This window comes from Bactrocera neohumeralis, chromosome 2 (assembly GCF_024586455.1).
Source record: "Bactrocera neohumeralis isolate Rockhampton chromosome 2, APGP_CSIRO_Bneo_wtdbg2-racon-allhic-juicebox.fasta_v2, whole genome shotgun sequence".
In the NCBI taxonomy this organism is placed as follows: Eukaryota; Metazoa; Arthropoda; class Insecta; order Diptera; family Tephritidae; genus Bactrocera; species Bactrocera neohumeralis.
In genome coordinates this window covers 33,622,587-33,646,448 of record NC_065919.1, presented here as the reverse complement: position 1 = coordinate 33,646,448, position 23,862 = coordinate 33,622,587, and the positions used below count along the sequence as shown (strand labels likewise).

Genomic DNA, 23,862 nt, shown 5'->3' with positions numbered 1-23,862 from the left:
ACACACTAACCACCTTGGTAGGGCTCGAGGCCCATCTAAAACCTCTGCCGTACTTTGGGTCCGGCACCCGGTTGCAATGCAACTCCACATTCGACTGACAAGTCAGTTCTTCCCGCGATTTGGGTTTTAACCACAGCCACCACGAATCTCCACAAAGGGCCAAACCCAATGAGCAGACTGGAGCGAACTCCAGGGGCTACTGCTCCCCGTGGTACCAGGTTAAAGTCTTTGGTATTGACCTTGTAGCCGAAACTACGACCAGTTGAGCCTCCATACAGCCCTGGACTGGTGGCCAGGATTTTAGTCGCCTCTTACGACAGGCATGCCTTACCGCGGGTATATTCGGTTTCCCCTCGAACCCGGAGGGGTCCCCCCGTACCCGCAGGGGGACCGTACCCGCAGGGGGAGCGCCAGCGGATCAGTCCGACTGAAGGGTTAGTTGGGAAGCGAGATACCTCCTGGACGGAAGAGGAGGACGAAGGCCCTCGCTGGAAGCGGAGAATCCGCCGCTTCCACAGTCGTGGATGACTCCACGTCGGGCGGCGAGGGGGAAACGACGGGAGCGGTAAAGTCTCCACCGCGGAGTAAGGCGCGTTTGGGGTCGCCGCGTAAGGAGAACGGAAGCGAGGGAGGGAGCGAGAGCTGTGGCGGGAGTGCCACCGTGGCCTCCGTCGAGAAGGTGGTTGCGCGTGCTGGGTCGCCGCGTAACGTAGGGGGTACAGAGGGAGGGAGCGGGAGTTGTGGCGGGAGTGCCAACGTGGCCTCCGCTGAGAAGGTGGTTGCGCGTGCGGGGTCGCCGCGTAACGTAGGGGGTGTCCAGGGAGGGAGCGGGTGTTGTGGTGGGAGTTCCTTAGGGGCCACCACCGTGAAAGCGGCTGCGCGTACGGGGTCGTCGCGTAACGAGGGAAGTAGCGGTAGTGGGAGCGTTGCCCATCCGTCTAGTACGGTGGGCAAAGGAGTGGGCGTCGCAAAGGAGGGCGCTGGGAAAGTTGTCACTCGTGTCGCGAGTGGCAATAAAGAGGGAACGCGGGCTCTTCCATGGGGAGCTGTTGTTGTTGGGGGTGGGGCAGTCAGCCATGTGGCGGCTGCAAAGCGCATTACCTGAAGTCCCCTGATAAGGTCAGGAGCGATCCTCGATCTTATCGGGGCATCAGTCTCCTTCCAGTACTTGGAAAAGTGCTGGAAAGGGTCATGGTGGAACGGCTTCAGGAGCTAACGCGGGGTATGTGGTCGGATAGGCAGTTTGGGTTCAGGAAAGGACGCAGTATAGAGGATGCGTGGTTCTATGTTCAGAGTGTCGTTAGGGAGAATGTCAACAAATATGTCCTCGGCATATTTGTTGACTTCAAGGGGGCGTTTGATAACCTTAGCTGGGATCGAGTGGTGCAACGGCTGGAGGAGCTTGGCTGTCCGGAAATTTCTCTTTGGCGGAGTTATTTTTCGGACAGAAAGGCCTCTCTTGTCGGCATGAATGGGAGTGTGGAGATCGGAGTTGATCGAGGCTGCCCGCAGGGTTCCATCTGTGGTCCATATATTTGGAACCTTATGATGGACACTCTGCTTGGGCAGCTCGAGCCACTCTGTAAATGTTGTGTGTATGCGGACGACCTTCTTCTTATGGTCGAAGGTCGCTCGAGGTCTGAGCTAGAACGGGCGGGAGGAGATCTCTTAGAGATCGTTAATTCTTGGGGTTTAGGAGTGGGGGTCGACATATCGATGGACAAAACGGTGGCAATGCTGCTGAAAGGTAGATTGTCATCGGGTCGTCCACCGATTGTCCGTGTGAACGGGGTCAGCATCAGATATGTGACGCAAGTCAAATATCTGGGACTGACCATGAGTGAAAGGATGTGTTTTACTCCACACTTGGTGAGTGTAAAGGAGCGACTGCAGGCAACTGTAGGCAAAATACGACGGATTTTGAGGAGCGATTGGGGTCTCGGACGTCGTGCTGTTCGCACCATCGTGGCTTGTTTGTGGCCTGTGCCACTTATGGAGCCCCTGTATGGTGGGAGACAGCCACGACTGTCTGGGGGTCTCAAAAACTCCTCTCAATCCAGCGTTGCATGATGCTTGCTTGTTTGCCTGTATGTCGCACCGTCTCTACGGATGCGATGCAGGTCTTGTTAGGTGCACCCCCTCTTGACCTGATTGTCATACAGCGTGCTGTTGCATTCAGGTTAAGAAGGGGCTTGAGTGTGTCATTGCTGCGGAATGACTGGATTTCTGACGATGATGTGGAGAGGGAGGGATATCTAGGGAGCAAGAGGCTCCTAGATGATAGGGTTAGATGTAGGTGGCAAGAACGTTGGGACAATAGTCCTAACGGCCGAGTGACGTACGAGTACATTCGGGACGTGGGGTTCGTTGTGGATAACCCAGACTTCAGATTTTGTCTGAGTCTGGGTTTCCTGCTTACGGGGCATGGGCCTCTGAATGCATTTTTGCATCAGAGGCACCTATCGGATACGTCGGGGTGTTTTTGTGGGGCAGTTTTAGAAAACTGGTCGCATTTAATTGCGGAGTGCCTGATGTACTCGGACATTAGGGACCTGGGTGGTATGGGGATTAGCTGGACGGATGGACGATTAGATGTTAGTGGTGTGATCTCCACTAGTCGGAATACCGAACAGTTAGGGTCGTTTGCGCGTGAATTATTTAAGCGGCGAAGGCGGTTAGCTAGAAGTTAGGGTTAGTTTCTGTATGATTGGGGTGTGTTAGGGATGTGTGTATGGGGTCCAACCCCTGGCCACCAGTCCAGAGCCGTATGGAAGCTCAACTGGTAGTAGTTTCGGCTACGAGGTCTGACCGGAGACTTAATTCTGGTACCACGGGGAGGAGGAGCCCTTGGAGTTCGCTCCAACCTGCTCGTGCGGACTGGCCCCTCGGGGAGTATCGTGGTGGTTGTGGTTAAAACCCAAATCGCGGGAAGAACTGACTTTGTCAGTTGAATGTGGAGTTGCATTGCAACCGGGTGCCGGACCCAAAGCACGGCAGAGGTTTTAGATGGGCCTCGAACCCTACCAAGGTGGTTAGTGTGTCCATTCCACACTGCCAATTGGTACTGAAAATGCTTTGCATTCTCAGGGCGCTGATCAACGCATTGATTTGATCCGCTGTGCTTTTGAGCGCCGTGGAGTAAGGCTGTCGTCAGCAGGTGCCCACGTAAAACACACCGGACGTTGTCAACAGTGACGTGAGAGCCAAGTCGCGAGTGCGACGACTGTTTGTTTGATGACAGGAGATATTTCGTTTTGCCCTCGTTCACTGCCAGACCCATTTTCTGTGCTTCCTTGTCCAGCCTGGAGAAAGCAGAACTAACGGCGCGGGTGTTGAGGCCGATGATATCAATATCCTCGGCATACGCCAGCAGCTGTACACTCTTATAGAAGATGGTACCTTCTCTCGGAGAGGTCCTTCCCGATCCTGACGGAGCTTTTGGTGTTACTCAACGTCAGTTTACACAGCCGTATTAGTTTTGCGGGGATACCAAATTCAGACATCGCGGCATAAAGGCAGCTCCATCTCGTGCTGTCGAAAGCAGCTTTGAAATCGACGAAGAGGTGGTGTGTGTCGATTCTCTTTTCACGGGTCTTTTCCAAGATTTGGCGCATGGTGAATATCTGGTCGGTTGTTGATTTGCCAGGTCTGAAGCCACACTGATAAGGTCCAATCAGTTTGTTGACGGTGGGCTTTAATCATTCACACAATATGCTCGATAGAACCTTATATGCGATGTTGAGGAGGCTAATCCCACGGTAGTTGGCGCAGATTGTGGGGTCTCCTTTTTTATGGATTGGGCATAGCACACTTAAATTCCAATCGTTGGGCATGCTTTCGTCCGACCATATCTTACAAAGAAGCTGATGCATGCTCCTTATCAGTTCTTCGCCGCCGTATTTGAATAGCTCGGCCGGCAATCCGTCGGCACCCACCGCTTTGTTGTTCTTCAGGCGGGCAATTGCTATTCGAACTTCTTCATGGTCGGGCAATGGAACGTCTGCTCTATCGTCGTCGATTGGAGAATCGGGTTCGCCTTCTCCTGGCGTTGTGCATTCACTGCCATTCAGCAGGCTGGAGAAGTGTTCCCTCAATAATGTAAGTATGCTCTAGGCATCGGTCACTAGATCACCTTTGGGGGTTCTACAAGAGTATGCTCCGGTCTTGAAACCTTCTGTAAGCCGCCGCATTTTTCCGTAGAATTTTCGAGCATTACCCTTGTCAGCCAGCTTATCAAGCTCTTCATACTCACGCATTTCGGCCTCTTTCTTCTTCTGTCTAAAAATGCGTCTCGCTTCCCTCTTCAACTCTCGGTATCTATCCCATCCAGCACGTGTTGTGGTCGATCGTAACGTTGCGAGGTAGGCAGCCTGTTTTCTCTCCGCTGCGACACGGCACTCCTCATCGTACCAGCTGTTCTTTTGCACTTTCCGAAAACTAATGGTTTCGGTTGCAGCTGTACGTAAGGAGTTTGAAATGCCGTCCCACAGTTCCCTTATACCGAGTTGTTGACCAGTGCTCTCAGAGAGCAGGAGTGCCAGCCGAGTAGAAAATCGTTCGGCTGTCTGTTGTGATTGCAGCTTCTCGACGTCAAACCTTCCTTGTGTTTGTTGGCGTGCGTTTTTTGCTGCACAGAGGCGGGTGCGAATCTTGGCTGCAACAAGATAGTGGTCCGAATCGATGTAGGACCTCGGAGCGCACGCACATCTAAAACACTGGAGACGTGTCTTCCGTCTATTACAACATGATCGATCTGGTTGGTAGTTTTTCGATCCGGAGACAGCCAGATAGCTTGATGAATCTTCTTATGCTGGAATCTAGGACCACAGATGAGCATATTTCAGGCCCCGGCGAAGTCGATCAGCCTCAACCCATTTGGGGATGTTTCGTCGTGGAGACTGAATGTACCGACCGTAGTGCCAAAGATACCTTCATTACTCACCCTGGCGTTAAAGTCGCCAAGCACGATTTTGACATCGTGGCGGAGGCAGCTCTCATAAGTGCGCTCCAAGCACTCATAAAAGACATCTTTGGTCACATCGTCCTTCTCTTCCGTCGGGGCGTGGGCGCAGATCAGCGATATGTTGAAGAACCTCGCTTTGATGCGGATTGTGGCTAAACGTTCATTCACCGGAGTGAATGATAGTACTCGGCGACGGAGTCTCTCTCCCACCACGAATCCAACACCAAACTTGCGCTTCTTTATATGGCCACTGTAGTAAATGTCACAAGGACCTACTCGTCTCTGTCCTTGTCCCGTCCATCGCATTTCTTGGACGGCGGTGATGTCAGCCTTTATTTTTGCGAGGACATCAACCAGCTGGGCAGCGGCACCTTGCCAATTAAGGGTCCGGACATTCCAGGTGCATGCCCTCAAATCGTAGTCCTTATTTCGTTTGCCATGGTCGTCATCAAAAGGGAGGTCTCTCATCCGAGGCTGCTGTTGGTTTTTCATTGGGGTGAGCTTTTTACGTGGCGGGTCCCAAACCCAGCGCACAACCCTATGTAAGGGATGTTTCGCCTTCTCACATTAGCTCGCCTTCGAACGGATGTTCTTAGGCTACCCAGAGGATACTTGATCAAAGACCGGAAGTAGTGAGCTGCTAGAGCCATGTGTAAAAGAATCGTTTCTGGCCACTCCCAAGTGAATGGCGATCAGAGAACTTTCCTCACTTGCGTGAACTTTTACAGATGACTCCATCCTCCTCCTGGTTTACCCTCGGCAAAACACCGGAAGAACCATAATCTGTGATAACTTTTTTACTTCATTGAATCTGGCTAGGCATTTGATGTCGAAAGGGCTCTCTCTTTTTGGTACTGTTCGTCAAAACAAAACATTTGTGCCAAATGAAATGAAAGCAGACCGCAAACGAGCAGAACAGTCAACAATTTTTGGTTTTCTCGAATCAAAATTTGCGTTGGTATCTTAAGTGCCAAAAAAGGGAAAAGCTGTTATACTACTTTCCAGTACGCCCTTGACAAATGCTATTGTACCTGAGGAGAAAAACAAGCCACAGTATATCCTTGACTACAACGCTACCAAAGGAGGCGTCGATGCAATGGACAAAATGCTTCCTGTATATTCCACTAAACGGAAAACTTCGCGTTGGCCTTTAGCAATGTTTTTTAACATGCTAGATATAAGCGCTCTAGCCGGATTTATTATATATTCGGAAACCAACGACCATATCCAACAAACAGACAAACGACGAAAGTTCCTGCGATGCCTTGCAAAACAGCTTTTCATGCCAGCAATAGAACAGCGCTCTGAAAATCCAAGGGTATTAGGCAATGCTCCAACACGCCTGGCTATTGAAATGGCACACGGTAGTTCTGCTGTTTCCGGCACTATTGCGAACCACTTGCCTGATTTTTCAAACGAATTTCAACCTATGCACCCTGTTCGTTGTCAAAATTGTGAAGATGGAAAGCGTAAAACCACATGCAAGATTTGCAGTTGGTGTAAAAAACCTGTATGTGATACACATGCCACAACATATACTTTGGGTAAATGTTGTACCATGAATGATATTTAAACATTTTCAACTTAACTATACAGTACTTGTCCAATAAATTACGAACGAAAACAAAAATTTAATATTTTTAATATAATTTAATAATATTGAATATGATTCAATACAAAAATATGATAATTTAAGTTTAATGTATAGAGCATATAAAAAATAATTTTTTTTTTAAATACGCCAAATATGTATTTATGTTTTTATTAATGATTAACGTTAGAACTCCGGATAATTTTTTTGTTCGTTCGTAATTTATTGGACAGGTACTGTATATAAAATTAAGTGGCAAAACTTCCTGTTCGCATACTCCTCCTAGACGGCTTGCCCGATTTCAATGAAATTTTCAGGGGTGATTGGGGTCTGTTTGGAGGGTGCACATAAGAAATATAATGTGTGTAACATTGCACGTTTTGCAAAAAAAAAAAAAAACAAAAAAAAATGTTACATCCCGCCTATACAAATTCTCATGAAATAATGTTTTGCCGCGCAAGATTGGCAGTCCTGTCAAATGCCTTTTACTAATAAACAGAAACAACTGGCGGATGTTTACAATTAATAAAAAACATTGACATCGCATGTTGATCGTTTTTGCCTGTCATTCGTTCTTTCTATGGATGACTGTCAAGCAGACAAGACATACAGAACGTAAGTGTTCCGCCGCACTGAGTGTATCAAAAAAAAATATTTCAACATTGTGTGTATTTTTCTCAGATTTCAACGTGATTAACATTCTGCGTACAACACAAAGCAAGTGAGTATTGTTGTTGTTTCGTATGTGATGCCATGCGGTTCGATTGTCGCTTGAAAATGCGCGGTGTGTGTAAAAAAAAAGTGTTTCAACATTGTGTGTTTTTTCCAGATTTAATTACATCGATTTGCTACATTTATTCGAACCGATTTTGTGTTTTTCTGCTGACCGTGCAACACACACAAAGCAAGTGAGTATTGTTATTGTTTCGTAAGTGCTTTCATGCGGTTTGCAAATAAACTGTTGGTTTTACATCACACTGTTGGTGGGTCTTATTGCATATGCGTGTGAGGGCAAAATACATAGTTTAAGATGTAGTTTTAGGTTAATTTTTCCATTTTTATTTATGTACTTCAAATATGCATACTCTAGCACGACCACCGGGGACAACACTAACTACCTTTTTCGAGTTGTGTGAAAACGATGAAATTGCAAGAACATTGCTATATTCCGAAATACCACAATATTTCAATTGGAATCCATCATCGAAAACATTTCAACGGCGAAAGCAAGGAGAGCGTGTTGACGGTTATCCAAATGTCCGTAAAACCGATGCCATAAGACGCATTTACACCATCCATCCGAACAACGCCGAATGTTTCTATTTGCGTCTGCTATTAGTCAACGTGCGCGGACCAAGATCATTTGATGATTTGAAAACTGTTGACGGTCAGTTGTGTGCGACGTATCGTGAAGCATGTCAGCGATTGCATTTGTTAGAAGATGATATGCATTGGGACACCGCACTTCATGACGCATCACTCACATCTCATCCAAAACAAATACGCGTACTATTCGCCATAATAATATCTACATGCCTTCCGTGAAATCCGCAAGAACTGTGGAATAAGTACAAAGACTGCATGACCGAGGACTTATTAATTTTGGCGCGTAATCGAGCATCGGACGCAGACTTGCTATATACATTACAAATGTATAATTCTGCTTTGATATTGGTTGAAGATCTGTGCCTTACAATTGCGAATAAGGCATTAGCGCAACTTGGCATTACTGCGCCCAGTCATTGACCATGAGCTTCAACGTGAACAACAATACGATTGCAATGAATTGCGTGCTTTCATACAAGCTAACATTACCAAATTGAATATTCAGCAGAAAAATGCTTATGATAAGATTATACGAGCGGTTGACAATAACGCCGGTGGATTCTACTTTCTGGATGCGCCCGGTGGTACAGGGAAAACGTTTCTGATCTCTTTGATTCTTGCTACTATACGGTCACAGCAGAAAATTGCGCTGGCAATTGCTTCGTCAGGCATCGCTGCTACTCTACTTGATGGCGGCCGAACAGCACATTCTGCGTTGACATTACCGTTGAACATCCAAGTCGTTGAAACACCAACGGCAACATATCGAGGAATTCAACAATGGCAAAAGTTTTGCGAGGAGCTGGAATAGTTCTATGGGATGAGTGCCCAATGGTTAACAAAAAGTCATTAGAAGCATTCAATAGAACAATGCAAGATTTACGAAAAAAGCAACAACTTTTTGGCGGAGCATTAGTCTTATTATCCGACGATTTTCGGCAAACTTTGTCAATCATTCCTCGATCAACTCCTGCCGACGAAATAAACGCATGTTTAAAATCTTCAGTTTTGTGGAGACATGTTCAAAGGCTGACTCTTACCATCTACATGCGAGTCCAATTGCAAAATTATCGATCCGCAGCGGCGTTTTCGAAGCAGTTGTTGGACATTGGCGAAGGCAAAATACCAATCGATGATACCGGTTTGATCACATTGCCGAACAACCTTTGTACACTTTTACAATCGAAAGAAGAATTGATTGAAAGTGTATTTTCGAATATTGTTCAACACTATCAACGCCACGATTATTTAAGTGGACGCGCAATATTGGCACCGAAAAATGTACACGTCAACGAAACCAATTTTGCCATTCAAGAAAAACTGACAGGAGAAGCTACAACATATACATCGATTGATAGCGTTTTGAATCAAGATGAAGTAGTCAATTATCCAACTGAATTCTTGAATTCTTTGGATCCCCCCGGTCTGCCACCGCATCGTTCGGTTCTGAAAGTCGGTTGACCCATTATACTTCTACGAAATCTGAAGCCACCGACTTTGTGTAATGGCACAAGACTTTCAGTCAAAAAATTGTGGCCAAATTTGATTGAAGCAACAATACTAAATGGCAAGGCAGCAGGCGAAGTTGTACTCTTACCACGCATTCCCATGATTCCAACGGACATGCCGTTTGAATTTAAGCGCTTGCAGTTCCCAGTACGTCTTGGCTTTGCGATGACCATCAAAAAATCGCAAGGGCAAACGTTTCAAGTGTGCGGCGTCAATTTGGAAGAACCGTGCTTCTCCCACGGCCAATTGTTCGTCGCATGCTCGAGAGTGGGAACACCAAGGTGCTTATTCATTTACGCGCCAGGTGGAAAAACCAAAAATGTTGTATACCAATATGTTTTATAAATGTTTTATAAATAAGTAACAGTTTTACAACAATAAATAAAACACAAAGTAAAAACTCTTAAGAGTTTTAGTCGATTTAGGTGTAGCGAAAAACACAGGGTAACAGCTAGTATATTATATAATAAATATGCATTCGAGTATAAAACTCTTCGTGCCAGTGTTTTTGTTCATATGTTGACATAGTTTTCTATACAAATTCGTAATTGCTACAAATGTAGACTTCCGACCGCCAACGTAAGTTTACAATCCCTAACACATAAAGGTTAAAAAATATAATTTTAATCCAATAAAAACAACAATTTTAAAACTGAATTAAAAACTTATATATTTTATTCTTTTTTCCTTTAAATGTTAAAAAATTAGTTTTGATTATTCATAAAGTGGGATTAAGTTTATAAAAAAACTAAAAAATAGATTTTTAAAACCAAAAACAAAAAAGAAGCCCCGAAAGGGTTAAACGCCGGAAAATGTATAAAACAATCCTTCTAATTAGAATACTTCATTTGGATCGTTGCGTTGTTGGTCCGCTTTTTGACGGGCTTTCGCCAATTTCGCCGATAGCTCGGAAGAACGAACTGTTTTATACTATAAAAAAAGGATATAATGGACATTTAAAATCGCATAAACAAGAAATTGATTTGTCTAACTCACTTCACAGATGTTCTTCTGAAGTACTATTTGAGAAATTAAACGTCTACTCTCTTTTTGGCCAAAATATCCCTCGATAACATGGGGTGATAATGCAAATAATTCCTCCCCATTTAATTTGCACAACTTGGATACAATGCTATTTGGGAAACCTTTAGCACGCAGCCATTCCTCTACTTCCTTGGGTGACGAATACTGGTTTATGTATATATTAGGCGTTGTTAATATTTCTAAATCCTTGCGTCGTTCTCTCTGATATAGTGTATTTCTCAATTCCTCATTAATTGACCCTTGCAGCAAAAATAGCTCGTCATTGGCCTCAGTGTCATTGCGAGCTCTCATAGCTTCCGTATATAGTAAAAATCAAATATTAATATTCGCATAGCACTTAGAACTTAGACATTGTGTAATGTATATTTAAATTATGATTGAGTAAACCTATAAGTAAATATATCGTTATCAAAGCTATTTTCAGTTAAAATTTATAACAGAACGTATAAGAGATAATAGATTTAACGTTACTTATGTAAGTATTAAGAGCTAGTACAGTTTGAATATGAAAAATCAAATGAAGCGAAAAAATTAAATTAAAAGTCAGGAAATATACTAAGGTCTTTCTTAAAGGTAAAAACAGAACTCTTTGAACGTACTCTAACTTATCAGAATATTCTTGAAAATAGAAGTTCTCCACCACCCGCTGTTCAGATGTTCGTAAACCTTAATATTAACAAGTAAGGAAGAGCTAAGTTCGGGTGTCACCGAACATTTTATGATGATAAACTGATAATCGAGATTTCATTATGCGTCATTTACATATTTTTTCAAATACCGTATTTGTGTAAAGTTTTATTCCGCTATCATCATTGGTTCCTAATGTACATATATATTATACAGAGAAGGCATCAGATGGAATTTAAATTAGCGTTATATTGGAAGAAGGCGTGGTTGTGAACCGATTGCACCCATATTTCGTACATGTCATCAGGGTGTTAAGAAAATATTACATACCGAATTTCATTGAAATCGGTATAGTAGTTCCCGAGATATGGTTTTTGGTCCATAAGTGGGCGACGCCACGCCCTTTTTCAATTTTTAAAAAAGCCTGGGTGCAGCTTCCTTCTTCCATTTCTTCCGTAAAATTTAGTGTTTCTGACGTTTTTTGTTAGTCGGTTAACGCACTTAAAGTGATTTTCAACATAACCTTTGTATGGGAGGTGGGCGTGGTTGTTATCCGATTTTTTTCATTTTTGAACTGTATATGGAAATTCCTGAAGGAAACGACTCCATAGAGTTTGGTTGACATAGCTATAGTAGTTTCCGAGATATGTACAAAAAACTTAGCAGGGGGCGGAGCCACGCCCACTTTTCCAAAAAGCTTACGTCCAAATATGCCCCTCTCTAATGCGATCCTTTGTGCCAAATTTGATTATAGATTTTCGGTTTTCGCCATTTTGTGGTCGTGGCAGTGGGCCGATTTTACCCATCTTCGAACTTAACCTTCTTATGGAGCCAAGAAATACGTGTACCAAGTTTCATAATGATATCTCAATTTTCACTCAAGTTACAGCTTGTACGGACGGACGGACAGACGGACGGACAGACAGACATCCGGATTTCAACTCTACTCGTCACCCTGATCACTTTGGTATATATAACCCTATATCTGACTCTTTTAGTTTTAGGACTTACAAACAACCGTTATGTGAACAAAACTATAATACTCTCCTTAGCAACTTTGTTGCGAGAGTATAAAAAGCTTTGCTCGTGGCAGATTTTGCGAACCTTTATACAAAAAAATGATGCTCAACAATTCAACATGCGATATTTCGAAAGACAGAATGAATACAAACAAATTTGGTATCTTGTAAAGGAGTTACTTTGTTTGTTTCTAATTTTTTCGCCGTGTTTAAAATGTTATACAAGTATCAGTCTAATAAACTACATAAATAAGTAGTATAATATGATATGAGGTTTAGAACATTTCTGTTTATACAAGCTTTAAATTTTTGTTTAAGAAAACTTCTGCACTTATTTTCAATAAAACATCCTACATATTGACCAACATAGGAGGTTTAAGCTTAGCTGGAATTTCTGAAATCACTATGTCGGTTACGATGCCCTGATATATTCAGTATAAAGTCTATTAGAATAACCAAAACAAAATAAGTGGTATATGGAAACTGGAATAATTCGATTACCGGTTTCACATATTTTCGGCATTAAATTATAAAGTGCACTATTTGCAATATTTTAATAAGTCATTTAATTGATTGATCTACTTATATATACGGCAAAAGACAAGCGGAAGTTAGAAAATTTGGTATGTAAGTTAACCCGAGCCTTGACACAGCTGGCTAACGGCAAATGTAAACAATTAACTGCATCTGCAGACCACACAATGCGCTTTATCCGCGGCTGACTAAGACTTCATATTTATTTAAGTTGCGAATAAGCGCACTTTAGTATTATATATAAAAAACGCGATTTACAAAGTGACAGCTCTTTTACTTAAATTAACGGCAATATAGTACTGTAGGCAAAAATTTTTTGGACTTAAATAATTTAAATTTCGCACGAAAACCCATTCGTCGAAATATTTTATTTCTAGTGTGACTGTCAGTGACATCTCTGCCAAATGTCAGGCATAATAATCATTAATGTTTAGTACACACTTGTCTTTCGTACACAAAGTGCATTCGGCGATTTTCACGATGAGTGAAATTATTCAACACAAAAGTTCCATTAAATTTTAGTTGCGGAATCAAATTTCTGGAGCCGAAATGTTCAGAATGTTGGTAAAGGCCTTCGGTGATAATTGCTTGTCGCGAACAAGTGTTTTTGATTGATACAAATTATTCAAAGAAGGTCGAGAACGAGAGAAATTATTCAAAGAATATTCGACGAACCACATCCAGGACGGCCATCAATATCAACTGATGATCAACACGTAAAATAATGAGAATTGGTGCTTGAGAATCCACTGGCGAGATCTTACTGGCATCGTTGGAATATCGGAAGGATCAATGAAAACCATTTTGAAAGTTTGGCATTCGGCGATTAGTCTTGGATCTATGGTTATGACCCAGAAACATACGATCAAGTCAAGGCAGATCAACAATCGGGGTTATGTTGACAGTTTTCTTCGATTATCGAGTTGTGGTGCATTCCAAATTCCTTCCAACCGTCCAGACTGTCAACAAGGAATGCAATTTAAGTGTTACGCGTCATTTGCGCGAAGATATTCGTAAAAAAAGGTCGGAATTACGGGCCGAGAGTTCTTGGTTGTGCGTCGTCGCATACTGAATTGATTCTTCGTGAGGTTTTCGTCAAATTTTCAACCAATATCGGGTCGCAACTAGCGTATTCGCCTGATTTAGCTCCGTGTAACTTCCAATGGATTACATTAAACGGTAATAGCTAAGCATTTTGAAGGATGTTCCGGAAATTGACTTGAACATTCTGGAAATTGACTTTGACATCGAGGATTGGAAAAAACGTTGGCACAAGTGTATTGGGGCCAAGAGGAATAACGTTAATGGGGACGGCCTAGATATTGAGGAATAAATTAAGATCGACGTACGAAAAAGATAGAAACCAGTGCGAAAAGGCTAAAAACTACAAATGTAAAAGGTAAAATATTAATAGATAAATATTATATATATTAAATATATAAGTATGTATATATATTAAAAATTAAAAAAATTTCAAATGTTGAATTATCCTTTTGAATAAGGTTTAATTTATAACACTATTAAAAAATATATAAAACAAACAGTAACAAAATTCTTTTTGAAAACCTGTACAGTTTAAGCAAACAATTCAATAAAATGGCAGTAAGAAACTAAACTAGTGAAGAACTGATAGCTAGGTTTATAACTTATAGTAAGAAACCATAATAGTGAGGAATAGATAGCTAGGCTTACAGCAGAATAAAGCAAATTTGAAAGAAGAAATACTAAATACTCTCAAACAAACATTAAATAACTTAACACAAACAAATGGGATTACTGAATTCGCAACCGAGAGATAATAAAATCCCTGCCAGAATTCACAGGGAATTATAGTTAGTTGGCGATAAGTTGCAAACAACACCATGAGTTTATACAGTATATACGAATACGAGGAGCCGCAAATATTAGAGGTTAGTGTTTTGCGACAAAGTTCAATGACTTTAATTGATTACTATAACTAGGTTAATCGAAAACTTACGTTACTAATAAATGAAGCCAACATGACCTACGGTTCCAAGACCACAATGACAAATGAACTGAACAACAAAAATAGACAAAATGCATTAAGAGTATTTATAATTTATATATAGTATTTATAACTGGTCTCAATGCACCTTTGTCTTATATTAAAAAAGCATTAGCAAAGGCTTAAGAAATGGAACTAATTTCTCTCTACAATTCACTAGGAATCAAAGAGAAAATAATACAAGAAATATAAAGCAACAAAATAATTTACGATTCAATCACAACAAACCCCAACACAAATTTCAATCGAGGTTTCAATAGGAATCCCAATATGAACTTCAAAAGTCCCGATCCTATGGACGAATAGATTGGTCCTATTTCTTACCAACAAAGGAATGGACATAATTTAGTAATACTTTTTCGAGACAACAACAAGGCGATAAATGTGCAAATTACAGCGAACAGTTTAGTCTCCAACCAAACCCTAAGGTTTAAAGGGTTAATAACCTAATAATTAATGTGATGTTTTTGACGAGCGCCCAATCTACCCTATATCACCATACAAGAGGCAAATGTTAGTCACCGGTGCAACTAAATGTTACTGAACACCAAATATAATAGAGAATCGAAAGGAGTTAACAATAAATAAAATAATAGAAACTATTAACGGATTCACTTCCATAACTAATTAATAAGAGGCAGAAATATTCAATATTAAAGAATGCTTCTATAAAATAGAGAATCTACAAACAAATATCTTAGTAGGTTGCAATCTTTTAAAAATTTACTTCGAAAAAGGACTATTAATCCATAAAAAAGGACATATATATTTACTTTATTAATTTTAATGATAAACTAAAAAAGTAAATGAATATACTTTAACAAACAAATCATAAAGCGTCAGTCGAAGAAAATATGTACCGGAAATATTAAAAATAAAAATCAAATTGAAAAATAAAAAATATCTATAGCGCCAGCCGCCTAAATTAACGGCAATATCAAAAAGAAAATATTAAAATTGTGGAACAAAAACGTTCTACTGCGCCAGCCGAAGACATTACATTTCTTTAAATTTAGAAGAGTTGATTGAGAGTTCATTTACAAAAAGGTGATGAAAATAAAAAAGGAAATGAAAACGAAAGGAAGTTGAATAAAGTAATATATTAAACAATTTACTATTTTCTTAATTTAATAATATTCATTCAAAAATAAATACCATTTTACCATTTCGAACAGTTTTAAGAGCTGAAATTCGTATAACAACAGACTCACCTGTTTGGAGTAAACAATATCCATACCAATTGACTAAAACAATTTCTTTAATGAAGAAGTCAAAAACTTTTGGATAATAGAATTGTCAGAGCAAGCAAGAGTTCGTACAATTCACCTATCTGGATTGTCCTTAAGAAGGGAATTAATGATGATGGTACAAGTAAACTTAGTTGGTTGTCGATTAAAAAAAAAATTAATGAAATCACTATTGCGGATGGTACTCATTACCAGATTTTAATATAATTTTATCAAATTAAGGGAAGTCAAGTTATTCTTTAACACTCGACTTAGAATCGTGCTTCCATCAAATCTTAATGAAAAATTAAGATGTTGAAAAAACGCCATTATGAGTAAACAATGGGAAATATGAATTTTTAAGAATGCCGTTTGGTTTGAAAAATGCTCCTGAAATATTCCAACGAGCAATGGACAACATTTTAAGGACTATATTGGAAAACTTTGTCATATCTATAGGGACATAGTATTTTTAGTATTTTCAAAGTTTAGATGAGCATAAAATTAAATTAAACATGTAAGAAAGGGCTAAGTTCGGGTATGACCGAACATTTTATTCTCATGCAACTTGCAACAATCAACGCCAGGGAAATGCATTAAGATGTAAAACGGCATATTCCATATAACTTATACACTGACCGACAAATTCGTCATAAGATTTGTCAGAGAAACGAAAATCATTATTTGTAGTATATGTGAGTTGGAGTAGTATCGACCCAATTTTATCTATTAACTATTATAATACACATACTAAAAAAATGCTCCCTGGATTTCATTACGGTACCTCATATAGTTTTTGCCTAGTTGTATATACATATTTTATGCAAAAAGTATTATGAGTAAAACATGTTCTGAAATTTTCATTGAGATAACTCAAATATCGGCCAATATATTTAGCATAAATTACTCGGAAGTTCGAATCCTTTTATTAGGTATATGGGGGCTCAGGGAAGTATTGACCCGATTTAACTCATTTTTCATACACAAATGCTATTGTCAGAAAAGGTTTCTGTCTGAGTTTCAATTGTATATCTCACACATTAACCGATGTTTTCGGTCAGAAGTCAACTATAGATACTGGGGTCCACATGTTCGGTACCTATGGGCATGAACAGTTTTATTGGATTTGCAAAATTTTTGGTCATAAGGTGGCATACTATGAAGGAATTATTAGTGCAAAATTGTACCCCGTTATATTAATTACTTCTTGACTTGTGTACTAGAAAGTGAAAGAATCAAGTGGAATTTAAAATTGCGTTATATGGGAAGTAGGGGTGGGTGAAGTCTGATTTCGCTCATTTTCGCACATGGAGATAGGAATATGAGAGGTATAGGTTTGCTTGGATCTCGGATATATGATTTCACCAAAAAGTTGTCGGTTCCACGCCCATCGTCCAATTTTCACACCGGCTTTCATAAAGCCTTCTCATACAATCTCAAAGGTGAAATTTATTGTCTCTGGCATATTTACTTATTAGGGCAGTTCACAGATTGTGAATTGCCCCATTGGTTTATAGCGCTTTTAGTAGTTTTTAACATTACCGTTATATGGAAAGTAAGCGGAGTTATCTTCCGATTTCATCCATTTCCACACTGTCGTAGAAGTCCTAATAATATTTGGCGCTCAACAAATTTGGTTGTAATTGCTTTAGTAGTTTAGGAGATACATATATACATTAAACTTATTAGATCCCCTGTGCCAAATTACAGTTTTATATCTTAATTTAGTGCTTAGTTATGGCACTTTATAGGTTTTTTGTTAACGACGAACTCATAGTTTTTTTGTACTTAGAAACCCACATACCAAGTTTCATCATGTTATCTCAATATTTACTCTGGTTACAGCTTGCACGGATGAACGGACAGACAGTCAACCGGATTTCAAGTTTTTTCGTCACCCTGATCATCTTTATATGTACATATGTATATATAAATCTTCTGACCGTGTGTTTGTAATTGAACTGCTCCTAAACGGCTGGACCGATTTTGATGAAATTGTTTGTGTGTGTTCAAGGATATTCGAGAATGGTTTAGATTCACAATTTGGTCCACTGGAAAATTATTATTTTTAATTAATTTTTCATTTGTAATTAATTGCTAATTTTGGAATGTTTGACCGATAGATTGCGCCACCATCGCAGTATCCAATATTCAAACCTTAAATTGGTGTAAACGTACAATAAACAAAACGATGCCAAAGTAAAGTTTTCATAACGTGGACAGAGTTGTTCGTTCTTAAGTAATAAATTGGGTGATTCAAGACATCTATGGGTAGCTATAACATTTTTTTCATACCTGCTAACTATTGGAGGGGGTATCTTGACAGGCAATTTAAAATTGCAAAAGATCTGGCATAAAAAAAATAGCGGCATAACTAAAGTGTTGATAAAAAGGTCTATTAAAATTTGAGATATACAGAAATCTTTTCGAAGCATTGCAAGACTGATGCCATAACCTTACCAGCCGATTATTTTGTCTTTCCACCGTTTCTTAATATGCAGTCCACCAGGCTGACAATCGATTGGACTCGATTGATTTCACTGATGCACAGCGAAAATTCAATAGTATTTTTACCCCAAAAACCAATTCTTTCTTAACGCACGAAATACTTTTTGATTCATTTTTGTTGCTTCACCAAAAATGCGATTATATTATAATCTAACTAATAGAAATCATATACATAGATGGTATCAGTAGTACTACCTATGTATCAGCCACAGTAAAACGTGGGCGGGTCCTCTAGCTTATATACATATATAACCCTATTTCTCTATTGCTTAGAGAGTTTTAAGATTACAATGTTGCAAAAAATATAATAAAAACTGATCCCAAAAAAATTTAAACAAATTTTGAATTGAAACAATACGACATCTCCGAAGCTTTGTAGGCATGACAGGTTACTATCGAAAATTTATTCAAGATAATGTAGCAAATGTAAAACCCTCAACAACATTATTATCTCGCGAAAGTGGCCATATTTCACACCACATGTCAAAGAAATTTGAAATAAACTTAGACAGAGATGAAATTTCAGCATTTAAAAACTAAAAACAGTTGCTTATAAACAAAACTGAGTTATTCGACCAGATTTCACAAAAAAATATAGCAATAGATGCAGTGTTATCACAAAATGATAAACCTATTTCTGAAACACTTAATAAAACTGAACCAAGTTCTGCTATAAGAACTTTATGCCATTGAATGGGCATTAAAAAGTTTCCGCAACTATAATTACGGCGTGTAAAACTTAGAAATTTTTATCAATCATCAACCTTTATCTTTTGCTGTGTCACCAAGAAATCCCAATGTAAAAATGAAAAGATGGCATGTTATAATCGAAGAATTCGCACCAAAAATATTTTACATGCCCGGAAAAATGAACATAGTAGCAGATGCCTTAACAAGGCTACTATTAAACAATTCAATTGACGATTCATCAGGCCTAGAGACGATTCATTCTGCTGAAAGTTGTGATAATTGTTTAATGTCAGAAACTGCGAAACCACTGAATCAATTTAAGCAACAAATCTTGCTTTATAAAAATAATTTTACTATTCATGAACAACTAAGAAACTTTGCATTTAAATTAAATATGATACTTTATCAAATTTAATAACTATTTCTTTCAACCTAATTTGTACAGTAGAAGACTTGTAGGAAATACAATAACCCCTTAAAGAAACCTTTCAAAACAAAGTCCTCTATACCAAATTATTTGTGATGGACGTTACAAATAAGAAATAGCAATGTTTAATCATTACACAAAATAGGGCACATCGTAATTGTAATGAAAATAGTAAGCAAATACAAAAATTATATTGCTGGCTTGAAATGAAGAAACTGTTAAAAACTTTTTTAGTTTTAATAAAAGCAAATATGAATTTCACTCGAAATTAATTCCAATTGGAACAGCTCCAATACCGCAAAAAGAAGGGGCACAACATTTACATATACATATATTTGTTATGCTCACAAATTGAAATTTATTACTTGTATCGATGCATACTCGAAATTAATTGTTCTGAAATCCACTGACGATAAAACTAACAATGATGAACAAATTTAGAGCAAACCCTTTCCTGATGGAAACAATAAAATTTTGACAACGAACCAAATTTTTCTACCCCTTAATTTAAATCTATGATGCAAAAACTCAAAATCAAAATATTTTGGTGTTACCCAAGACATAATTCAACAAACGGACAAGTTAAACTAACCCTAATCGAGATAGCTCGATGTACAAAAGAAGAACATTCAATAATAAGTGATCAGGAAACAATAATATAAGCTGCCCAACAGAATAATTTGACTATACATTCAGTCACAAATTTCAAACCAGCAGATGTATTTTATAATAAAGTTAGTCATGGAAATTTACCATATACTCTCAAACAAGTTTAGTCTAATATGCTCAATTTCCATTACAAAAGCAGGAAAAAAACAATACCAGGAAAAATAATTTAGGAAAAAGTAATAGGTGAACGTAATAAGATTAAATTCCGATTTAACAAATATCCTAATATACGAGACTATTGGAGACATATTCCACATAACAAATTTAACTTATTACATCATACTCGTATTATGGCACGAAGAAAAATACACTTTCAACAAGACAAACTTAAACATTCATACCCTCACGCAGATTACCTAGAAACGTAATTTGAACTAAACTTAATAGAGGATTTTTTATCACAGTTAAAGAGAAATAAGGTAAAACGTGGCCTTAACGAAATAGGTACAATTTTGAAATGGATTGCAGGAACCCCAGATCACTACGACTTCGCATTTGTATCAATTAATATAAACGATTTAATAGAAAACCACAACGAACAGTTTACGGTAAACTCTGAAATATTTAAGGAAATTCGACGACTGGCATTGGACGATGGACGCGGCACTGCCCACTTTTTGGCGCAATCGCATATCACGGAACCCGACAGACCATTTTCGACAAAATTTGGTACGTGGCATTCTTTTTATATTACTATGTCACATATAGCACAATTTTAATTTCAACAAGATTCTTTTATTTTCCAGTACACAAATCAAGACGCAATTAATATAACGGGATTCAACTTTGTACGAATAATGTCTTTAGTGTGTGCCACTTTATGACCAAAAAGTGTTCATATCCAACAAAAACTGTTTGAGCCCTTAAGTACCTAATATTTTGACCCCAGTTTCTATAGTTGACTTTTGATCAAAAATAGAGTCAATGTGTGAGATATATAATTGAAATTCTGTATTGTAAAAATGGGTTGAATTGGACCAATACTTCCTTTGGCCCTCATATACCTTTATACTTTATACCGCATACATACATACATATATCAGCCAATATGTGAGTATCGTGTTTTACTCATAACTAAAATAGATAAATTTGAGCGAAAACTTGACTTACCCGCCATATAACTAATATCAGGGTTTTCGAACATCCTATGTATGTGACACGTTAATAGTATGAGAGTCATACTCGTATATAGTAAATGTATATATGAAATTGCTTGGATTTCGATCCTCAGGTTGAGGTTTTACACCATAAAGTATTTCCCTGGCTTTAATTCTTGTAAGTTGCAAGAGTACAAATTGTTCGGTTGCACCCGAACTTAGCCCGTCCTTAATTGTTTTAATTTAGGCTTAGCAATAAACAGAGCCATACTGGCCGCGTAGGTAATTTTCGTAAATACCTGCTAAACTGCCAGCAGCAGCCATATTACGCTTGAGAGTACCACTTGGTGTCGGTGTCTCACTATCTGTTGGAGGAGGCATAGGGGGTGGAATCGGAACATTTGGCATGCTGTAAGAGCGTGGCATAGATTTTGCTATATTATTAGAAGTCATCGATTCGCGTTCTGCTACATCAACAAAAGGAGTGAGTGTATTTCGATATATGTTGTTCGCATTGATTGCCTCTTTAAAAGAATAAAGAAAAATAGTTGTAATTTTGTTCTTTTATAAACATATGTTTTTGACATGGTGTTAATATAAACATATACAAGTATTATATTTTTTAAAACAATAAAAGCATGCATACCTGCTTCGTGCAAAGATGAGGCAATTGAGTCTGCATCCTTCATTGAGTAATTGGAATGCCCTTCAAAGTTATGTGGTTTAAGGACTGTATGCGGAACATAACCGACGTTGCCCACTGAATTTCTGACTTTCCACCAGTTACGTGTATCATCTATAACCTAATAATAATTTTATTTGAAACTTATGGGTAGGTATTTTTATAAACACGAAATATACATTTACCTCAAGATATTCTCCAATTGAAGCATTCAACTCTTTATCGTTATTTGCTTTGCTATTATATACCACTTCTGCAATTTTCACATTTCTTGATTGCAAACGTGACAGCCAAACGGCATTACTTGCTAAAATCCGTGGAGTTACCGGCGAATTAGGTTTTGGCGGTGTTACATATGTAACTTCTTCGTCAACTATCCAATCCGGTGACCAATCATCGTAGAATATCGGATGGAACGATCCTTTATGATCTTTATGATATTCCTTCGCTGTAGTCCAGTTTTTTCCTAAATATCTCCAGAAATCAGAGTCCGATGTATTTAAACAACTAGATAAAAATTGTATGGTATCACGTCGCAGCAGAGGGTTTACAACATTCTCTGGTATATTAGCACTAACATGTACATCATTACAAACATTCACAATGGTTCGCAATGAAATGAATAAATCAGAAATCGGTTTCGTTCCGTTAGAGAAATTATGATTTAGCTTAACAACATAATTTATGGCCATTTTAACTTTTGCAAAAATATCATAAAACTCGCTTTCAATGGGTGGGCGTGACCGTAATATTAGCAGTCCCTCTCCATGTGGGTTGTGATCATTATGACGTAATTCTAATTCGCGCAGTGCCTCTGCAGCATATTGCAGACGTGCTACAAATCTTTCGATATCTTCGAAACAATGATTTAAGACCTGAATGTCACGCAAGCTTTGCTCAGCATCATGAGCATTCTTTTGTATAGCCATTTTTGCAGCAGCTGTAGCAATACCATATTGATCGCGAGCATTATGGGAGGGTTTTTCGGCTTTAAATACTTTGACAGGTGTCAAATTTCGATCAATCAGCACCGTTTTGCCAGTGCTCAATTGCTTCAAGTCTTCAACCAAATGTTTTGACGACACATTCGTTACCTGTGTTCATAAATACACTCATTTAGAATAATACTATTAAGTTAAAATTTTAAAACCAAGGAAAAATATTACCTGAAAAAAGTGCATTTCTGTCGTTCCCAAAGAGACGCCTGGTACTGTAAATACGAGAATATTATTGTAAATCTCTAATGGGTCCTCACTGATGAACGCCATTGGTTCTTTTATCAGAGAACCTGGGAAATTTTCAATTTCCTTCATTTCAGAGTCCAACATTACCAGCCATTGTCCACTAAAGGACATATACATTTTCTGAGACCAAATGGCTCCTGACTCATCCAACTTCATCAGAATCTTTAGCTTTTCTTTTGGATTACATATCTCGGATTCATACTTTACTTTGAAAGTGGCTAAATGTTCCAAAGCGTAAGTGGGTTTGTCGTCGACATTACCTATTTCAACATTGGACAGGTCCTGTTGATGTTCATTACTACAGGACTTGCCACCGTAATTATTCTGCACCATCATAGCCTTAAATATAGTTATATAAAAATATTTTTGTAATTAATATGTAAGTATGATATTTTCTTAGTAAATTACGATCAGTATACGTTGAACATAATTTAAAGAAAAAAATGGTTTAGATCAAGTGTACATAATTGAACATTTTGACCTTACCAATTTATCATTTTTAACTATGTTTGTTTATTCGTTTTCGCTTAATGGCATTTTGTGGGCGTAGCAGTATGCAATACCAACTTCCCATGGGTCCCAAGAAACATGTGTACTAAATTTATCTAAATGTTTATTATTTCTCGAGAGTATGAAACCGCTGCGTAAGAATTCAACATTCATCATTCGGCGAAACCGGA

At 38.9% G+C, this 23,862-nt stretch overlaps 2 protein-coding genes across 6 annotated transcripts in view; both read right to left on the bottom strand.

Moving 5' to 3' along the window:
• Positions 1–435: 435 nt before the first annotated feature.
• On the bottom strand, positions 436–1,098 carry LOC126751464 (uncharacterized). The gene has a single exon (XM_050461752.1). It carries the CDS (start codon positions 1,096–1,098, stop codon positions 436–438), a length of 663 nt encoding a protein of 220 aa, XP_050317709.1.
• Positions 1,099–10,033: 8,935 nt separating this feature from the next.
• Positions 10,034–23,862, bottom strand: part of LOC126763579 (epidermal growth factor receptor kinase substrate 8) — a 37,980-nt gene continuing 24,151 nt past the window's right edge. For 4 of the 5 annotated variants that reach the window (XM_050481237.1, XM_050481222.1, XM_050481230.1 and 1 more), the window contains exons 2-7: positions 23,105–23,521; positions 22,124–23,032; positions 21,903–22,059; positions 21,556–21,780; positions 10,386–10,726; positions 10,034–10,319 (exon numbers count right to left, since the gene is read on the bottom strand). In XM_050481237.1, coding sequence (XP_050337194.1) covers positions 10,224–10,319; positions 10,386–10,726; positions 21,556–21,780; positions 21,903–22,059; positions 22,124–23,032; positions 23,105–23,518 — 2,142 coding nt within the window. In that variant the 5' untranslated portion in view covers positions 23,519–23,521 and the 3' untranslated portion in view covers positions 10,034–10,223. The other variant, XM_050481252.1, reaches the window with a different exon arrangement.

What these genes read in the sequence shown, in the direction of transcription:
- LOC126751464 (XM_050461752.1), bottom strand. Translation starts at nt 1,098, where the DNA reads ATGCGCTTTGCAGCCGCCACATGGCTGACTGCCCCACCCCCAACAACA.